The 22,303-nt window shown below is 33.5% G+C and overlaps 2 protein-coding genes across 2 annotated transcripts; one reads left to right on the top strand and one right to left on the bottom strand.

The window, feature by feature from the left end:
* The first annotated feature begins 10,949 nt into the window (after positions 1-10,949).
* Positions 10,950-11,598, top strand: LOC120067596. The gene is made up of 2 exons (XM_039019142.1): positions 10,950-11,276; positions 11,353-11,598. Exons 1-2 carry the CDS (start codon positions 10,950-10,952, stop codon positions 11,596-11,598), a joined length of 573 nt encoding a protein of 190 aa, XP_038875070.1.
* Positions 11,599-18,088: 6,490 nt separating this feature from the next.
* On the bottom strand, positions 18,089-20,343 carry LOC120067595 (polypyrimidine tract-binding protein homolog 2-like). The gene is made up of 7 exons (XM_039019141.1): positions 20,194-20,343; positions 19,602-19,620; positions 19,204-19,286; positions 19,037-19,110; positions 18,675-18,770; positions 18,460-18,517; positions 18,089-18,211 (listed from the first exon to the last, which is right to left on the bottom strand). The coding sequence occupies exons 1-7, from the start codon at positions 20,341-20,343 to the stop codon at positions 18,089-18,091; spliced, it is 603 nt and encodes a 200-aa protein (XP_038875069.1).
* Between the last annotated feature and the right edge of the window lie 1,960 nt (positions 20,344-22,303).

Raw genomic sequence — 22,303 nt, 5'->3', positions numbered from 1 at the left:
GATCTCAAATCTATTATTCAAGTCAACAGGGGCATAGATTGTACTATTGATTTTAGTTGTCTCATAAAACCATACCCTTTCTACCAAAGATGACAAATCACTAAAAAATGTGGTGGGACGAAGCTTGATCCACAATTGAGTTTCTTCATTAACTCCAACCCCTTCAATCAAGCATTCTCTATACTGCACGAAACACGAAAACAAATAATGGCCTATTTGATAGAGAATTTAGAGACAGCAGATTTAATGAAAACGTAATTGTATTTCATATTTTTAAATATATATTTGATAAAAAAACACACCATACTTCTTTCTTAAGAGTAATATTTTTGTCTCCACCTGAGAATGTCACTTGTAAATCATTGAAAGTAATATCAACTGCATAACAAATAACAAGAAGTTTATGTAAGAAGTTTCGATCAATATCCCTTTTTCTTTTTCATACAAATAATTTTTAATAATGGAGGAAAGAAGAGATGAGTAAAGATAATATTTATACCTCGGTCAATATTTCTAAACTCAATTACAATGTCTTTGAAGTGTTGTGAATCAATTGAGACAAATCTTGCATTGTTAATGATGCCTACATCCTCTAGCTTTTCTGGATTTGACAACGTTATTTCACTAGAGAACGAGCGCAAATGATTCTCGGGATCACCTATTACACAATTTAATTAATAGAAAATCATGATCAAAATACTTGAAATTATCACCTATTACACAAGAAAGTAACTTTCAAGATTGATACTATTTGTTCAAGAAATCGTGAAGATAGTTACGTACCAATAATGTCATGAAATGTAAGGGTTGCGAGAGGTGGAGTGTGTGTAGAAAGATCGAAGAGCATTGAAGAAAAAGCCATGGCGTTTCTGAGACGATCGCATAATTGCTTCAATGAAATCTTCCAATTGAGAAACATGGGAGTAATGGAAGGTTTGTAAAAGAAGAAGAATGGAGGTTCAATCCTTAGAACTACAGAGTAGGGAAGTGAATTTGTGTGAGAGACTGTGAAAGTGAGATCGGACTTGGAGCATTGCATTTGAGCTGTTTCACCAACTTGAGTGAGTGAACCACTTAAACGCAAGAAATGAAGGATGTGTTCAAGGCCGAAGATCAGCATGGTAAATGGAAGAAATAAATGACGAATAGATCGATCTTGGGGATCCAATGAATCCTTCTTGAGTTTTCAAAGTGTATACAACTTTTACTCGTTTGTGTGCTGTTTTATAATGGTGGTAGGACTCTACCGTTACCAACAATAATTACGGGAAATTCCAACCATAACAGTAAGAGAGATAAATAAATTAGTAAGCATAGAGGGTTGAATGAATTTAGTTATTTTTATTTTTCTTATGGAATTATATATTATTTACACCTCCACACATTAATTATGGATAAATTTGAAACTTAGGGTGCTTAATTATAGTTATTCCATAATTTATTTGCTAATAGTTAATTTTGAACATTGAAGTTAATTTTTTTTATGGACTTTATGCTTCATTTAGTATTAGAATGTGAGTTTTCTTTATCTAATTTTTTTTTTTTTTAACAATATTCATAAGGCAAGAGGAATCAGTATGCGCATCAAACATATCAACTTTAGTTAGTTTATTGGTTTGTGAGTTAATACTACTAAATATTGAATAAAACATCTCATATTCTATTAAATAAATAAAATGTTTGTATATTACAATTACAAACTACATGAACTACGAGATTTAGGACATCAACTCCAACAATAGATTGGTTCAATACTAATATTTTTTGGAAAGTTAAAAATGGTGATAAGTCTCTTTTCGAAAAGATTATTGGAATGAAAGAAGCCCCCTTGCAAATACATGTCCCAGACTCTTTGCGCTATCCCAAATCCCAAATGGCACTATAAGGGATGCTTGGAACAGTGATCTCGTGGGCTGGGACACACGACCTAGAATACCCTTTAGAGAGAGAGATCTTGAAAATAGAATAACATGAAGATGAATCTAAATGCTCCTCAAATTGATAGAGGTACTGAAAAATCGATTTGGAAGCTATGCAGCAATGGAGATTTTAAAGTATCATCTATAAAAGAGTTCTTACACTCTCAAACCACCAATATGGCCACCCCTATAGGCAGCACTTCCAAGTTACTTTGGAAAAATAACATACCAAAAAAGATCAAATTCTTCATTTGGTCTCTATCACACCAAAGTATCAATACAATGGAGATTCTTCAACGTAAGCTTTGTAAGCATACTCTAAGTCCAAGTTGGTGCGTTCTTTGCAAGAATAATGGGAAAACTATGGACCATCTCTTTATCTCCTGTGAATTTGCCAGAAACTTGTGCATTTGGTGTCTAATTATGTTGGATGGCAGAAAAGTGCAACTATAAAGGATCTTGTTTTTTCTTTTTCATAACTTCATACAATGGGAGAAAGGAGATTGTCATCTATAACTTGGTGGTCGCGGTTCTCTGGAATATCTGGAATGAAGGAAATAATAGAACTTTCAAAGACCATTACAAAAGTTCCAAAAATCTTTGGGATGAGATTAGATCAATTACTGGTATATGGACTCACAGAATCAAGCTCTTTAAGGATTACACCCCGGCTCAAATTTCTTTACATTTACATGCTTTCTGTCAAGTGTAATTTTCCTTGCTATGCCCAATGGGCTATCCTCTAGCCACATGGACTTTTTGTTGAACGTTGTTAACTTTGTACTCCCTCTTGAACTTAATGATATGTCTTTTAGGGAGATGATGAGGGTGCTAAGAAGATGTCCACCTAGTGACCCTTTGTTTCCTTCTCTAAAAAAAATGTTCAACTTAATGTTATTTTAGGTCATTTTCAAACTTTCGAGGTGTCTTTGGAGTCCCAAGCTAAAAATTAAATCATGTCAACAATATGACTCAATATATGATTTTGTGGACTACTAATGAATTTCAATAGCTACTATGTAAACCTCATTCTCTAGTAGAGTACACTTTCTAACATATAAACAAAAGATGTTATGAACAATTTTTGTTTGATTACAATGTTAGGTCAAAATTTTTCTTTGCTGAGTTATTATTTTTGTGTTACAATTTTAGGTTATAAAGACCACAATTAAAAGAATATATAGACCAAAAAATAAATTTAAAAAAATACAAATTAATCTCCTGATGATAGCAAAAACCGTTGGTGGATACCATATTTCCCAACGAGCTATCGGGAGATCTTCATGTATCGTGTGATATGTTCAATGCATTTTATTATTATTATTATTTATTTTAAATTTCCCACTTAGATTTGATTTCGATATTAATTGTATTATTTAGTTATTTGAGACTGAATAGATAAATTGGTTTAACGTATTTCTAACTTATATATCTTTATAGTCTTAATTAAGTCAAACTTAATTCAAACATGTCCAAAGTTCAAAATTTAGAAAACTGAAAGTAAGATTTCACAGTAAATCTTTTTTTAAATGAAAATTGGAATAAAAAATAATATTTTGTTTTCAAGGCTGGGCAGTGATTCTCTTTATTGTTTAAATTCCATATAAATACATGAAATGCCTAACCCTAATTGATTTTGTCATTTTACCAAAAAAAAAAAAAAAAAAAAGAAACAAAATTTGAATTTGAAAATTAGTAGTGTTCTATTTGTGAATTTCTTGAATTCATAAATACATGAAAATTCTCTATTTTTTTAAAATAAATTTGAGAAAATGTAGTGTTCTTTGATGGGTTCTTTTTGTTAACATTCTATAAATACATTAATTAACTTCTCCCTAATTTAATATTCAAAAATTGAAATCATTTTCATAAAATTTTAAGAATTTGAATTGCAGCAATCACTAGCAATTTTTTACTAAAAGTGGGATTAAATGGTATTGTCTTTTTGGACTTTATTAAGTTTCTTAATTACATAAAATTAAAGTTTGATGTTTTAATATCCTTGAGGTTCCGAAAACTATTTTCGGAACCCAAAATAAATTTTTGTTTTTCTTAAATGCATTAAGAAAAATATGAACTAATAAATATGAGTTATTTTAAAAAATGTAAAATAATATTTTATGGACCTTCTTGATTTCTTTAATCAAATAATAAAAGATAAATTTTGGTAACCGTTTTCATGAGTGTTGTAGGGTACTATCTTTCTTACACAAAAATGACTCCCAAACTTGTATATAAATTTTGGTAATTGTTTTTATGGGTATGTTTATAGGATGCTATCTTTCCTACATACAAATGACTCCCGAACTTATATATGAATTTACATAGACCAAAATACTTTTTTTTAATTAGGCAACCAATACCTTTAACATGATTCGTGACGATCCCAAAACTATTTTAAGGTACTAAGATTTTTCTTACATACAAATGACTCTCTATGACCCCAAAACTCTTTATTTTAATAGATCCTTAAAAGAGATTGACCGCTTTGAGTTGTAAGTTGTTTGGATTTTTGATATTTTATAATGTAAAAAAAAAAAAATACATATTTTATTTTATCTCAAAATGTATGATTCATTACTATATAAGCATTCATATTACTATACAATATGAATCTGGTATGACTGCTGATTGCTTATTTATATATGTGCCATCGTGGATTTATAAATCTTTTTATGACTTTCAATGTATAGCTACAAAACACAGTAATAGTAATATCAACCTATTTAGGAAGCTATAAAATATGTAATAAAAATATTCATCAAAGCTATAAAAGATTTATAGAAGCTAAGAACAATTTTTGAACCATTGAAGGTTTATTATAGGCCTCACTAAATAAATAATTATAGTAGCAAATAAATGCTAAAAATATGTTTTTAAACTTCTTAAAATGCTATCTTACATTTTACCATGTGCTATTTAAAAGTTTATTTTTATGACTTTACAAAAAGTCAGAGGATTAAATAGAAACTCAAAACTTAGATATCACAAAAATATTTCTTTTTTCAAAATATTATTAATGTTTTCAATATCTTATCAGATAAATGTTTATATAGGGAATATATATATTTATAAGCTACAAAGATGAAGTGTTTACTTATTAAAATTGCACACATTGAGACTTCATTTTAATGAGATTTTTTTACCATAACTAGACTTAATTTTTGGCAATTGGGGCCTTAATAATTTAGATGTAGATGAAAGTAGTGTCTATACTTAATTTTAAAAAATTTAGATAATTTAGATATAGATGAAGTGGTATTGGCCGAGATTAATAAAAAAAAAAAAAAAATTGGAGATGAAAGTAATGTCTATAGACTAACTTGTTGAATATTTGAATATAGACATGATCATAAAATTCCCACAAACATTAATATTGTTTGGCAATATTTTGGCAATATTTGAATATGAAAACATATGAATCTTCCCAATTAAAAGTTATAATTGGGGAAAATAAATGACATATTGACCATATGTTCCAAAAGCTGGGGTACTCATTACACTATGAGAATTAGTTATTGTCTTATAAAACCATACCTTATTGGCTTTATATGTAAAATTCAGAAAAAACATCATCGGACGCAGAATTATTTGGAATTGCGTTTCAACTTCTCCTTCATAACCTACGATTTTGCACTGTCCACTCTACACAACAACATTAACCAACAACAACCTTAATTCAAAAACATATCTATCAAATTTCAAATAATTTTGTTTTTGTTCCTAAACTTTACATATATATAAAAGTTCATTATTGTTCATAGTGTAATAAAATACCAAATATTTGTTTTGAAACTTATATACATTATATGAAATTTGTAATTCAACGACAAAGCTCTCACAATTCTTAAAAATAGTTTAAATCACTTAAATATAACACTCTCACAATTCATTTGAAAAACATTTCTATATTATGAGATTAAGGCCAATGAACAATACCTCTTTGGTAAGAATAATCTCCTTAGATTGAATAGCGAACTTGACTCGAGAACCCGTTACAGTAACACAAACTGCGACACATACACGAGTTATGTTAAAATCATAAACTATTTTATTTCAAGTAATTATGAAATAGGAAAAAAAAGAGAGTGTAAATAGTAACAAATACCAGTATCTTGATGGAAGAGAGGTAATTCTTTTATAATCCTTCTTAACTCTTTAGAAGTAACAGTGAAAAAATTTCCATATTCAACTTGGCCTAAATTCTCTGCTTGGGGAGGTGACAGTGTCAATTCATGATGCAGTGGTGGGACATCATGGCCTAAAAGTTATATAAAAATTAGAAAACAATATGTAACTACATATGTTCTTGAAACCAAAATGTAACAAGATTCTCACTATAAGAATTTTGATCTCTCCCGACGGAAAGGATTCTATCTAAGATGTTGCTTAAAAATGACAAGAATATATAGTATGATGTAATTAGAAGCAAAAAGGGTAGAAATATACGAACTTGGAGTCTCAAATCTAAGGAACATTTGGTTTGTTTGATCCAAAAGATGTATTGTCATTGAAGAAAAACTTCCACCATCCAACATAGCATCATGGAAGGGTTCAAGGGAAACCTTAGAACTTTTATTATGATCGACGGAAAAGTTGGTGAACAATCGTCGTGACAATTGCAGCGTTGCAACGAAGCGAGGAGAACGGTGCGAGGCGATTATCATGAGCATCAATGGCGTAAATTTCACGTCAGCATCCTTAGCAATTTGAGCCAGCAAGGAGGTTGCGTCGATAAGAGGTTCAAATTGCTCAAGCCTGACTAAGAACATGGTGAGGGATGGAGAGAATGACCAAAATTTTGTTTTTCAATTATATTTCTCAAGTTTAGACTATTAGATATATATTCGAAATTTGAATAAGTCTATAGTTACTAAAATATTTGGAGTTTGTTAGTCAGTTTTATTAGAGTTATGTTTTCCTTATTTTTAGTTGGATTAGTTGCTGGAAATCAGCTAAGTAATTAGGTTTTAGCTTGATATTTTCTTTGTAGATTGCCTATATATATACATATAGTTCACCAATATATGATCTTTCTTTATTAAATTCTTCAGCAGCCACTTTCTTTTCCTTTTATATTCATCAACTATATAATTCAAGAGGTTCCATTCTAAAGTTGTCACCTTTGAATAGATAATTAAATTGGAACACGACGGCAATAAGTATGAAGAAAGAGATGTTGCTAACCCTTCATTTAAAAGACTTAGGAGTTTGAGATATTTAACTTACATTATTAAGAATATATTATTTTTTAGTGTTAAATTTGTGATTCCTCATTTAAAAGTGGCTAACAAAATTCTTCGTTATTTCAAAAATACTTTTGGATATGGATTATTTTATTTATCATCTAAAAAATTTTAACTTGAAGATTATTATAATCAATATTTAAAATATCAATGTGGATGAAAATGTCGAGGTTTCAATTTTAAGGAAATGTTGATGAAAATATTGGTAAAATATTGATGTCAATAGGTAATTTTTCTTGGTAAAATGTCGAAGTCAATGGGTAATTTTTCTTGAATATTTATAGGTTTTTTAAAAATAAAATCATAAAATAAATATTTATATTATATTCACATTGGTGACATTTTAATTTGTTGCTTATTTTTTTGTTTCATGAATATTTTACGATACAATATAAAAAGTGAATTACCTTAACGTCGATGTCAAAATCATTAAAATGTGAAAATATTGATGAAAATTAAAAAAAAAAAAAAAAAAAAAAAACAACCATGATTGTAATAATAGTGATTATAGATCCTAATCTTTAAAAGGGGCAATAAGAAGAGAATTTGTATCTTCTTCCTTAAATCTTTTAGGGGTGTAAGTTATTGAGTTGGGTAGATCCATGTTTGTTAAGCCCATAAAGAAAGCAATATTGTTGTTTTGCTAGAAGTCGCTAATTTTGTGATGAGGATCTCGCGAAAATTTGGAAATCTCTCTCGCTAATTTTGTGATGAGATCTCGCTCTAGAAGAAGGAAATCTCGCTAGAAATGAGGATCTTGAAGATTCTTATGAGTGAGATCCTCATTGTTTTTTTATTTTTTTTTTTATAGAAATATGTTATTTCTATTTACTTGACTTATTTGTATTTACTTGACTTTATTACCAATTGGCTACTACTTACTTTCAACTAACATTCAAATTAATTACTACTTACTTTCAACTAACATTCAAATTAATTTCACTCTTTAATTAATGAGGTTAAATTAATTTCACTCTTTAATAAATGCACTCAACTCTCTCCAACAACCACTTTTTTCTCCAATGCACATAACTCTCTCCAACAACTCTTCTATTTATAGATGACTTCCTTTTATATTTCCACTGTCTTTCTCAACTATATTTCTACCGTCTTTTTCCACATTTTATATTTCCACTGTCTTTCTCCACTAAAAAATGTATGCTTTTGTTGGTTACTCTTTAGTTCAATTTACTTTTTTTGTTGGTTACTCCTTAGTTCAATTTCTTGTGGGGTCCAAACTAATTGCACAAATCATTCCTAATTAGTTTGAGGATGTTTGTTATTTTGAGGTTCAGAGTATCTCCTATTTTTAGGACTTATTTTTTTATTTTTTTTATGAAAATATGTTATTTGTTAATTGTTGGTCACATTTTTTTGGGAATACTAGTTCACAAATTTTTTTATTATTGGTTGGCGACATTATATTTTTTAATCTGATACTTCTCAAAATTTTTATGAATTATGGGTGAAATAGTACTGTTATGTAATTTTTTTTATCTAATAATACGTTCATTTCAATTCTTTTTTTTTCAGCTTCAATAAGAACATATTCTATACATTTTGGTGTGTTATTATCAAGCTAGTTTCAGGATTAATTTTTTGTATGTCTTACTATCATTTCACAATCAAAATTGATTTTTTTAAAAAAAAAATTATGTAATTGTAATGAAACAATGGTATTAATATTATAACCAATGTTTAATTTTTGAAAAATATAGTTTCTAATCGGTGACATAAGAATTAAAAAAATATTGCACATCAATATTCATACAATCGGTTCACCAAGTTTTGAAAGTATGGAAAAATGCATATTTTTTTCTATATACATTGTTTTAACACATCTTTCGCTGAAAATTTGTTGTCCTAGGAACTAGGAGTATGAAAAGTTTTAGAAGTTGATACAAATTGTTCATAAACCAATCTAGGGAAAAATTAAGAAGAATAAGAAAGAGAGAGAAAAAAAAAAAAAAAAAAAATAAAAACTAGGCCCTTAAAAGACTTACTAAGATAACCTCAACCCTATCCTTAGGGAAAAAAAACCCACTAAGCCCTTGAAAACATGTATTTTTAGATTATTATAGGTACATTGGGAAATAACACCATAAATCTAAACTATAACCTAATATGTCCAATATCGATGCTTGACATCGTTTGCTATTCTTTCTTAATCATGAAACATAATCCGCCAAATACCTTACACCCTTTCAGGAACAACTTGTGTATCCCTTTCCCTATAAAGATGGATACTGTTGAAGACCTCTTTTCGATCATGAGAATTATTTCGCACTCTCAAATACAGTTGTTCATAACACTAACCATGTTATTGAACAACTACTGAAGGATAGAGAGACAATTGACATATGCTAGGCACTGCATTAGGCAGTTGACCTTCTTTCGCCTAATTTACGAGAGTGACTTGGCATGCTGTGAAAGCACCCGAATGGATAGACGAACCTTTACGATTCTATGTAATATGCTACGGTCGACTGGTTGTTTGGAACCAACAAGATGTATGGACGTCGAAGAGATGGTTGTGATATTCCTATATATTCTTGCAAACGATGTCAAGAATCGAGTGGTACGCAGAAACTTTTCGAGGTCTGGTGAGATAGTTTCGAGATATTTCAACGCAGTTCTTAGGGCAGTCTTACAACTTCATACTGTTTTGTTAAGAAAACCAGAACCAATCACAAATACATGCACCGATGGAAGATGGAAGTGGTTTCAGGTACAAAAAGTACTTAGTTTTTTATATGAATACGTCATAAATATGCATGCAACGATAGATTTTTTTTTTAATTCATTCTGATCACTTGAGAGAAACAGAATTGTCTAGGTGCACTAGATGACACATACATTAAAGTGAATGTTAGTGTCGTCGATTGACCTCGATATAGGACGAGAAAGGGAAAGATTGCCACAAACATTCTTGCGGTGTGTGATCAAAATGGGGAGTTCGTCTTCATTTTGCCAGGTTGGGAAGGGTCTGCAGCCAATTCAAGGGTTGGATGCGGTTTCACAACCGTACGGATTGAGGGTTCCAAAGGGTATAATAATAACCGTATACATTATTTAAACATGCGTACATATCACAACACATGTGCATGACATTTCGAAATGTGTACAGGGTACTATTACCTATGTAATGCTGGATACCCCAACGCTGAAGGATTCTTGGCGCCGTACAGAGGGAAACAATACCATCTCTCTGATTGGCGTGGAGTAGGAAACGCACCGACAACTGCAAGAGAAATTTTTAACATGAAATATTCTTCAGCAAGGAACATTATCGAGCGAGTGTTTGGGTTGCTAAAGGGGCGGTGGGCTATTCTTAGGGGAAAATCATTCTACCCAATACAAGTCCAATGTCGAACAATAACTGCATGTTGCCTTATTTACAACTTGATCACAAGGGAGATGGGAATCGGTGCAATGCTTAACGTGCCTGATGAGGAGAATTCTGCATCAGTTGATCTTGATGGAGATCATATTGAATTTATTGAATCATCGGAGGAATGGACCAAGTTCAGGGATGACTTAGCGGTCGAAATGTTTACTCAATGACAAAGAGCCTGATTATTAAATGTTCATTGCTTACTTTTCTTTTACAACTGAATGAAATTTAATTATGGAACATTCCAAGTATGTCGTGAAAATATTTTGTGCCAAGACTCTGTGTGAACAAGTTAAATTGGAACATATAATTTCAACAGTTTATCCTTTGTTTGTGCATGTGTTTAATTTATAGCATTTTTTCATTCAACAAACATATGCATGCAGCATAATGGCAGGTAATGGTAAGAGGTATAAACATGTATGGTCAAAGGTGGAAGACACTAAGTTGGTGGAAGCTCTATTGTATTTGGTGGAGACCTGTTGGAGGTCCGACAATGGGACATTTCGACCAGGATACCTACAAGATTTTGAGCGAATTCTGCATGAGAAAGTGCCCGGGTGCACACTGAATCAGAACACCATTAAATGCAAGGTGAGGAGTCTGAAGAAACAATACAATGCAGTATCAGAGATGTTAAGTCAGTCGAGGTTCGATTGGAACGAGGAGTTCAAATGTGTCCAGGTCGAGAGGGAGATTTTCAATCTTTGGGTTCAGGTAAGATTCTAGAAAAAAAATGTACAGGTACGTATTATAATATAAATATTAATAATGTGTATGTGTATCAATGCAGAGTCATCCTAATCTAAAGGGGATGTGGAACAAGTCATTCTCACATTACGATGACCTCTCCACCGTATTTAGGAAAGACAGAGCAGTAGGGCAATCAAGTGAGGACCCATACGTGATGGCGACGAATGCATTCAGAGAGTTTGAAGATGAGATTCGACTTGGATCACAGGACTGTCACACCCCTGAGGTTCGCCAGACAGAATCACCATTAAATCAAGATGAAATAGATGAAGAACCAGCAGAATAATCTACAGGTAGAGCGAGTGTGCCTGCCGAGTCATCTTGAGGCAGTAAGAGGAAGAAGCCATTATTCCAAGCTGAAATGATCGACATCATGAGATCGACTGTTGAAATGCAGAGCACACACATGGGTAGACTTGCATAGTAGAAAAAAGAGAAGTATGAGCTAGAGTTCGAGCGTCAGAAGGAAGTAGTAAATGCCATATACAGCATTGATGGCCTGGATGAGGATGATCAAGTCACCCTTATTGACCTCGTTGTCACAGACATTCAGAAGACAAATTGCTTCCTTGCAGTACCAGAACACGCACGGAAGAGGTACTGCCTCCGTCTACTAGGAAGAAACATGTAGATTGACCACACCCCTATATTTTGTTTATAGTTCTTTTGGATAACACAAATGGACAATGGACTGTCATGTCGAAAAGAATGATAACTTTTGTATACTTGAAAACATGTAATTTTTGTGTTTGTAAATATAACTAATATTATAAATATCGAAAAGAACATATATCTTGTGAATTTTTTTTGGATATATATACATACAAACATTCAATATGAAATATATATACAAACATTCAATATATACACATACAATATACAATATACCAATTAATTGAGCAGCAATATGAAATATATTTTGTTGGTATGTTTTACCGATTGAAGAGAATTAGAATTATTACAGTTTTTGAAAAGAATATATGAAAAATAATCTATTATGTTCTACAAATTGAGAAAAAAAAATTGAGATTGTCCAGCTTATGTCATAAATGATTTGAGAAAATACGTGTATATTTAAAAATTAATCAACAATAGCAAAGCATAAAACTAAAAAATAAAAGAATGAAATAAAAAACAAACAGAAAAAAATAAAACTAATCTCATTCACAAAAAAAACTGCATCAGATCCTCCAACTCAACTCAACTTAATTCTGCACGACAAACACAGACAATAATTACCAACTCAACTCAACTCTGCACAACAAACACAGACAATTTAACTCCCCAGATAATTTAACTCTTCAGATAATAATTACCAACTCAACTCAACTCTGCACAACAAACACAGACAATTTAACTCCCCAGATAATTTAACTCTTCAGATAATAATTACCAACTCAACTCAACTCTGCACAACAAACACAGACAATTTAACTCCCCAGATAATTTAACTCTTCAGATAATAATTACCAACTCAACTCAACTCAACTCTCTACTTTTATCACATACCAAACACACCCTTAAAAATTTCTATTTGACCCTCATTCAATATTTTCCATTTTGCCATCACACTTTCTCATTCTCGTTATAACTACAAAATTGCATCACTCCATACTTCATTTCTTTGTCTTAACTAATAGAAAGAATTTTATAATGAAGTTTTCATTCTCCATTTCAAGATAGTCTCGATCCTCCTTTGTATCTCGGTTGAATTGGTTACTTTTTTTAGAGGGTTTTTGTTGTCATCTCATAGTGAAGTCTTCTCTGGATCATGGTTTGTTTAAGAGAACAAGGGAGGACGTTTAGTTAAAAAAAGACTAAAAAATGGAGAGATTCGACTTTTTTTTCTTTTTTGTAAATTATTCCATAAGACGGCCAAACATGATACAAAGAAGACTTAAAATACACAAAACGAAGCTGCATGAGTTTGTTATTGTTCCAAGGAGAAGAAAAGTAAGAAAAATTTGTTAGGCCAATGATGTTTCTATAGATAAATTGTTATTAAATACATTTTATTTAATATATGAGTTGTATATATGTATTTGGTTGAGTAGTTACTCGTTTTCAGCTATTATATTTATGTATATAATTACATTGACGATGATAAAAAGTCAGATGGTTATCATCAGACTAGATTAAAATCTTAAATTGTTTTTAAATATAGAAAATGAACTAAAATATTTATAAATATAGCAAAATTTCAATGTCTATCTACAGTAGATCATGATGTACTACTATTTGTGTAGATCATGATAGACACACATAGTAGTTTCGATAGACTGTAATAATTTATTATTATTTGTAAATATTTTTTATAGATTTATCATTTAAAATTATTTTCAAAATAAAAAGTTAAATAATTATTAAATGGAGCCTAAATTATTTGTAATTTTAAAAAAACAATAGGACATGGCTTTTTTTAACTCTATTTTAAACTCCAAACGTAGTAGAGTTATGTCAAGCTCTCCTTAATTTTAATTGGCTTCTAGTATAGCCATTTTTGCTATAGAAAATTGGTAATAAGGAGAGATTGTTTTTTTAAGGGAAAAAAACAATTAGAATAATGGGACTTGGGAGTAAATAATTTTTTTTAAGAAAAAAAAAAGGTTAAAGACCATACACTTTCATTCAAGTAAGACTTACTTTTACCCTTTTAATTTTTTAACATTTTTTTTGTTATTTAACTTTAGAATAATGCAATGATTTTAATCTCGGCCTATACTCAATTTCGTTACCATAAAAAAATCTCATTAAAAATTAATTCTCAATGTATGCAATTTTATTATGTAACCCTTCCATCTTTGTAGGTTATAAACACATTTAGTCCCTTAACATTTATTGATCTACACATAGGTAAGATATTATTGTAAAAATTATTAATAATGTTTTGGTTAAAAAAAACATTTTGTCTCTAAGTTTTGGGTCTAATTTACATTTGGTTCCCAAGTTTCAAAATGTACTATAAGAGAAAAATGTACACTTAGTAAATATTATGAAATGCTTGACTTTTTATAGCATTTTGTAAACATCATAAAGACAAACTTTTAAATAGCACGTTCGATCTTTGTAAAATGTAAGATGGCATTTTAAAAAGCTATAAAAATATTTTATTTTAGCATTTATTTGCCACTATAATTATTTATCTAATGAGGGCTATAATAAGCCTTCAATTGTTCAAAGTTTGTTCTTAGCTGTTACAAACCTTTTATAACTCTAATGAATACTATTATTACATATTTTATAGCCTGTCTCTTATACACATCTAGATGTGTATAAGAGACAGGACTCCGCCCCACCCTGTGGACATCTATAGTCATGAATATCATACAATTGGAGATGAAACAAAACATGTTTTTTATATATTACAAAACCCATGAAAACAGTTACCAAAATTTGTGTGTAGGAAAGGGGTTAGCACCCTACAACACCCTTTATTGAAGAGGAAATTTTGGACCAATCACAAATTTTCATGTCATTCACTAAATGAATGATGAAACTCCAAATAATTGATCTTGGGACCAATTAAATGTTGACATGTGTCCCCAAATTGAAGTTGAAGATATAAATAGGCAAATTCTATTGATGCCACGTGTTTTCATCGCAGATATTGGATTAAGTGAAATTAATTTGGCTAATTTGATATTATAATTTGGGCTAAAATCCAGTTGAGCCGAGAAATTGGCTTAATTTGGCCGAAAGGCCAAAGTAGGTTCAAGTCCAACTAATTAGATCCAAGGGTCAAGCCCACTAGAGAACTCTATAAATAGAAGAGATCTTTTCATTTGTGGGGTCAAAAATTTTACAAAGAGCCTAGAGAGAATTCTCCTAACAATCAGAAGACTCATAGACTCCTAAAGCTGCACACTCCTTGAGGATACACGTATCCTAAAACTACAAAGACTTTTCAAAGACTTCAATTTCAAGAAAATCACGTGCTCCGCTTCTTCAAGTCAAGCGTACGCATTCAACTGAGAGAGAATCAGAAGATCGGGTACTAAAGATCGAACCACATCGCATCAAATCAACATCAACATAAATTACACTCCACGAAACAAGTTTCTCCGAAAACCTCGTGCGAATAAATTGGCACGTGCAGTGGGACATCTCTACCTCTTATCACTCTCTCAACATCCAAAAAAATCAATGACACCAAATAAAGTTGCATCCAAATTAACTACTGCAAGCGACTCTTACATGGGACATGTCACCCGCATTTGCTCAAAAGAGATTCTACAAGGACAAGAGCAGAGCTCCTTCATCGAGCATAGCATTCTGAATCAGATGACAGAGTCTCCTAAAGGTGGGGTTGTCATCAAGGAAAATCCTTTGTTTGACAACTCTACTNGGTTGTCATCAAGGAAAATCCTTTGTTTGACAACTCTACTTCTGCCTCCAATAAGTCAAAGAAGGAATCATACCTAGATGTGATGTCTGTCATGATGGCAGATGTGACGGCCGAGGTAGCCATAGAGGAAATAGAAAATAAAAAAAAAAAAAAGATAAATTTTCTGATGAAAGATGTTGAGGAGCGAGAACATAAGATCGCTGCCTTAAGAGAGAAGATGCAGGCTCATGAAACTACTAAGTCAAGTCAAATCCCTACTGTTAGGTCAAATGAAAAAGGGAAGACCGTGTTGCAAGAAGCTCAATTGCAGCAATCAAACTTTTTTGCCTCTTTATCGATCCAATAGTTGTAAGATATGATCATGATCACCATAAGGGCTCAATATGGAGGCCCGTCTTAACCTCCTTTATGTATTCCAAGTCACACACCTACAGAATTGATAACTTGAGGATGTTTGTTGGGTACCAACCCCCAAAATTTCAGCAATTCAATGGAAAGGGTAACCCGAAACAACACATTGCACATTTTGTCAAAACATGTGAGAACTCAAGAACCAGAGGAGATCTGCTAGTCAAACAGTTTGTCAGAACCCTAAAAGGAAATGCTTTTGACTGGTACACTGATCTAGAGCTTGAGGTGATCGACAGTTGGGAACAGTTGGAAAGAGAGTTCCTGAATCGCTTCTACAGCACCAGACACAATGTCAGTATGATGGAATTGACAAATGCCAAACAACAGAAAGAAGAGCAGGTCATCGATTACATCAGCCGATGGAGAGCTTTGAGCTTGGACTGCAAAGACTAACTCACCGAACTGTCTGCAATAGAAATATGCACCCAAGGTATGCGCTAGGGACTTCCTTATATTTTACAAGGAATAAAACCTCGTACGTTTGAGGAATTAGCAACTCACGCCCACGATATGAAGTTGAGTATTGCCAATAGAGAGATGAAGGATTTCCTAATCCTTGAGATGAAGAAGGACAAAAAGAAGATAAAAGGCGCTAAGAAGATTGTGAAAGCACCATGAAGGAATCAATGGTCGTTAATACGAATCAACTAAAATTTTCTTCGAAAGGAAAAGAGAAGAAAATTGAGAAGAAAGACGTCGCCTAACTTTAAATGAGAGGCAGGAAAATTTTTATCCCTTTCCTAATTTCGATGTTGCAGATATGCTTTAGCAACGGCTAGAAAAGAAACTTATTTAACTTTCGAAATGCAAACGACTAGAGAAAGTCTAAATGAGAGATTTTCAAAATGAAGAAGAACATGTTGATGATGAAGATGATGAGGGATGGATTCTCATAATGTGTCGTAAGAAGAGAAAATCGAGTTCTACCTGAAAAGATTTGCGCTCCTATTGGAGTTACAGAAGAAGGAATAGGACTCATAAAAGGAAAAGGAAAAAGAAGGCTTGAAAGCCCAGACTTGTTAAGTAGGAAGATGAGGACTTCCCTCAACCAGGCGACAGGTGACGTTAGCAAATTTCCTGCCGAAAAACTTCTATGGCCATTGTTCGAGGAAAGTTCCAGAGGTTGTTTCATGTCACGCTGTCAGCACGTCAAAAGAAGAAGATACTCCCCTAAGTTCATCGAAAGTGATGGAAGAATCAAAAGACTTACTATCATTCAGCATAGATGACCTGCTGTCACTCTCCCAAGCAAACTAAGACGGCTCTCATCGACGCGTTGTTGGAGTCTAATGCATCTAGTGTGCCGACCTCTATGATGCATGTGTATGCCTTTTGCTGTACATCCATAGGTTTCTCAAACAAGGATTTATTGTTGGGATCAAAGTTACATAATAGGCCTCCGTACGTCTCAGGATCGTTCGAGAATAGAGAGTCGGGCGAATTCTCATTGACAATGAGTCAACCGTCAATATAATGCCTAAGAAAATCATGAAGCAATTGGGCATCCTCGTGGAAGAATTGTCGAATAGCAAGTTGGTAATTCAAAGTTTCAACCAAGGCAGCCAAAGGGCGATAGACATAATATGCTTAGAACTCGTCATTGGCGACCTAAAGGCCAACACATTGTTTCATGTCATAAACTCGAAGATCACCTATAATCTGTTGTTGGAACATCCTTGGATTCATGAAAATGGGGTGATAATGCCAACACTGCATCAATGTTTCAAGTTCTATCAAGACGGGATTAAGAAAGTTGAAGTAGACTCTAATCCATTTTCAGAAGATGAGTCTCACTTTGCAGATGCGAAGTTTTATTTGAATAGTGAGGGTGTTGGTGAGGTAATGTTTGTGGAGACTCCATTAATAAAGGATGGAGTCCAAGTCGAAATCACAAGTAGATGCAGGGAAGGAAACAGGTGACAAGGCTGAGCCTCTAGCTCCAAAGAGGGTGAGGCATCCAACAAGTTACAAATACATCGATTTTAAAAGATGAAAAGGCTCCAAGTCCTCTAATCTTACGCTATGTTCCTTTGTCGAGGTGTAAGGTGACTGCATACTGCATATTCTCAATGGAGGCAAGAAGAACATTACTCTCTGGTTCAAGTTTCTTTCCATCCAAACCCACGGTGAACTGCAAAGGTGACTGACGGAAAATTCAATCAATGGATGAAAAGGATTTAGAAAACATAAGAAACAAGGTGATAAGAAGAAATGCCAAGAATTGTACTGATAAGCCAGCACTTTGGTCAAAAGTATATCATTTGAAGCTTTATTTTTATTAATTTATTTGACTACATTTGATGCTTTTTCTGTATCACATGCGAGTAGGATGAATGGAAAGGAGAATTCATGAGCACAACTTAACAACATGCCACCTAATGCATTCCTTACCTGACCACTTCCATCTATGGCTGACGGAGCAACAGGAAGATAAGGATTAGTGTAGTCCCTGAATCAACATACTATCAGAAAGTAGAGCAGGAAAAAGAGAGTGATAAAATAGACAAGGTACTTAACAGGGGAAATTTATCTTAGATATTGTGAAATGTTACACCGAGTAAAAATAACACATTCATAGAAAAATAGATGCAGAAAGGTGGGAAAACCTGCTTCGGTGGCTCTGAAATTTCACAGTCAGATCAGTATGGGCAGAGTAAGTAATTCTAAGGGAACATGGTCCAACGTGATCAGGAAGCAGATACCTGCAAGCAAAAAATAATTGATGATACATGTGAAAAAAGAATAATGACATACAAGAATCTAAAACTTAGTATCTTTTTAAAGAAAGCTCGAATACTGCTGGCAATGGAATGAAAAATTTTCAGTCAATATTCTACAATGCTTTGACTACTATGAACAAAAATAATCATAGACAGACACCAAGCTCGTGCATGTGCACCTCTTCTACTGCTATATACTCCATAAAAGAGGGCAAAAAACCATGTGTAACATTCAATACAATTGTCACCTAGGGATGCTTCTCCCATCCAAGGCATTCTTAGCAGATGAGGCAGTCTCAGCATCCGAAAATTGCACCAACGCCTAAAATGTTCACATCAATATATGATGAGATTTTATCCAAGCTCAGAAGAAACAATAGTGCAATTACCACTAAGATTATAGATATTCACGGACCTGAAATCCAGCTGTTTTCTCAAAGGTAGTAATCTTATGCACAAACCCAAAGGCAGAAAAGACCTGGCATATTATTGAATAACCTTCAGAATGCAATGAAACAAAATGATATCACACCATTTATCACATTTTCAGTATATCCCAACACCTATTAAATGACTACTATCATGTGAATTATTTACAATCATAACCAAAGCAAACCTACCTAAATCTCCAAATATAGACCAAGTAGGATGTCTAAATGGAATAGCTACAACTAACCAAGTAGGCGTAAGGTGAGTTTCCTTTTAGAGAGTGCTCAAAAGGCTTGAAGGTCGGGGTATTGAAATCTTAAAAGAAAGATTTGTTACACCACTCACGCCGATAACGAGCAAGAAATCCATGAACCTAAGGGAGACTTGACAAAGGTAAATCTGCCTGAAACACAAATGAAAGACAGAATTAATCTTAAAGCTTAAAATTGCTAGTAAAAGCAAGGTATGACTTCACAATTCACAACGAATATAAGAGTTTGAGCATTTATGAGCGACCCAAGCTTTCTTCAACCCAAAAGAATCTTTTTCATGAGGGGCATGTTATGCTTGCATCGAGGAAGGGACTTGGATATAAGTCGTCAAAGCTAGTTTGCACAACCAGAAGAGTGAAGGAAAAGGCGGTTGACAACAATCATATAACTACAGAAGAAGTCAATAATGCAGGAGAAAATGAGGGCAAGGATACAAAAAAAACCTCAGCCTTCAACCGTATCAGACCGCCTATCGTGCATGCTTTGGTCTTTGAGAGATAGAGCATTACGAAAGTAGAGAGAGAAAGTCTACACGTGACCCTTAGCTCTACCAGACACTCAGCCTTTTGAAGGTTTACTTTGCCTTACGAAGGAGAAGAGGAAATTGTCTGTCAATCTCTAGTAGTAACGTGACCATTAGCCTTTGAAAGATTAGGTGCGTTTCAAAGAAAAGCGAAGGATCTCGTGCGTCCATTTTTTATCACCTTAAGCACAAAGGTGTTGAGGATCACTTCAGCAAGTGTGTCTCCAGTTAGATAAAGGGTAAAGAAAAAACTCACAGTGTCATCCTTAATATAGCCATAAGAAAGAAGAAGTCGATATCTCATGCGCCAATCTGGTGGCACCTCAGCCATAAGGATACCGAAAGTCCATCAGGTAAGAAATCATCTTGTGAGGCAAGAAGTGACAAAGAAGTTCATAGTATTGTTCCTTCACGAATGAAGGGAAAGACTTATTATTCTCAACACAATTGAAGGTGCACTGAAGGTGAAAAGGCACGACATTGTCTTCACTAACCCTCAAATTGGAAGTTTAGAGCATGAGGAAGGTGAAACTTCATGTCACTACATTACCATCATCTAAGAGTCCGAAGATGAAATGACCGAAGAGGAGGTGGAAGATGCTCCACTAAGTCTGGAGGATGGTGGTCAATCCACGATGGACGAACTCAAAGAGGTGATCCTTGGCACAGTAGAGAAATCGCATCCAACTTTCATCTACGTATCTCTCTCTGGAGAGGAAGAAGGAAAATATATGAGTTTGCTTATTGAATATAGAGATGTTTTCGTTTGGTCGTACAAAGAAATGTCGGGGCTTGATCCAAAAGTAGCAGTCCACCATTTCACAATCAAACAGGGGTGTCGGCAAGTTAAGCAAGCTCAATGAAGCTTTCAACCAGAACTTATTCCCCAGGTTGAAACTAAAGTCAATAAGTTGATTAAAGCAGGGTTTATCCGTGAAGTCAAATATCCAACGTGAATAGCCAACATTGTCCATGTTAGAAAGGAGAACGGACAGCTTCGTGTTTGTGTAGACTTTTGTGATATAAAAAATGCATGCCCGAAAGATGATTTTCCATTGCCCATCACGGAAATCGTGGTTGATGTGACAACAGGGCACTTTGCCTTATCCTTTATGGATGGATCATTTAGGTATAATTAAATATGAATGGCTCTCACTGATGAGGAAATGACGGCCTTTCGAACTCCAAAAAGAATATATTGTTACAAGATAATACCCTTCAGGTTGAAGAATGCTAGCACTACTTAGCAACGCGCCATGCAGAAGGTGTTTGACAACATGTTACACAAACATGTAGAATGTTATGTTGATGATCTTATGGTCAAGTCCAAGAAACGACAAGATCATTTGAAGGATATGAAAGTTGTGTTCAATCGTCTTCGAAAATACCAGTTGAGGATGAACCCTCTCAAGTATACGTTCGGTGTAACCAGAAGGAAGTTTCTTGGTTTTGTTCTAAGGCATCAAAGGATCGAGATAGATTAATCCACGATCGATGCCATTCAGAAGATGTCGAGGCCAAAGAATTTACATGAGTTAAAAAGTCTTCAAGGATGTCTAGCTTACATCTGAAGGTTTATTTCCAATTTGGCTGAGATTGATGAAAAAAGAAGAAAATTTTGAATGGGATGAGGCTTCTCAGAATGCTTTTGATAGCATAAGGAAGTACTTGCTTAGCCCTCCTGTTTTAGGCGCTCCTTAGTAGGCAAGCCGTTGATATTGTACATTGTCGCATAAGAAAGATCGTTGAGGGTAGTGTTGGCACAAGAAGGGGAGAAGGGAAAATAACATGCTCTCTACTATCTAAGCAAAACTTTGATTGGAGCTGAAATCAATAACTCTCCTATTGAGAAAACATGTCTTGCACTCTTTTTCGCTATCAATAAGCTAAGACACTATATGCAAACCTTCACCGTTCATTTAATTACGAAAGTCGACCCCATCAAGTATGTCCTATTTAGGCCAATCATCTCTAAGCATTTGGCCAAATGGGCAATCATGCTTCAGCAATACGACATTGTCTATGTGCCACAAAAGGCGATCAAAGGAAAAGCATTGGTCGACTTCTTAGCAAACCACCCAATTCCATCAGATTGGAAGTTGCAGAAAGACTTGCCCGATGATGTAGTTATCTTCACAGAAATCACAGAACCTTGGATCATGTTCTTCAATAGTGTAACATGAATGAGTGGTGCGGGGGCAGGCATCATCCTCATTTCACCAATGAAACACTTGTTGCCCTATAGCTGTGCACTTACTGAATTGTGCTTGAACAATGTCGCCGAATACCAG

This window comes from Benincasa hispida, chromosome 12 (assembly GCF_009727055.1).
Source record: "Benincasa hispida cultivar B227 chromosome 12, ASM972705v1, whole genome shotgun sequence".
Classification (NCBI taxonomy): Eukaryota; Viridiplantae; Streptophyta; class Magnoliopsida; order Cucurbitales; family Cucurbitaceae; genus Benincasa; species Benincasa hispida.
Note: the sequence above shows the minus strand (reverse complement) of the source record. Positions and strands in the feature narration are given on the sequence as shown.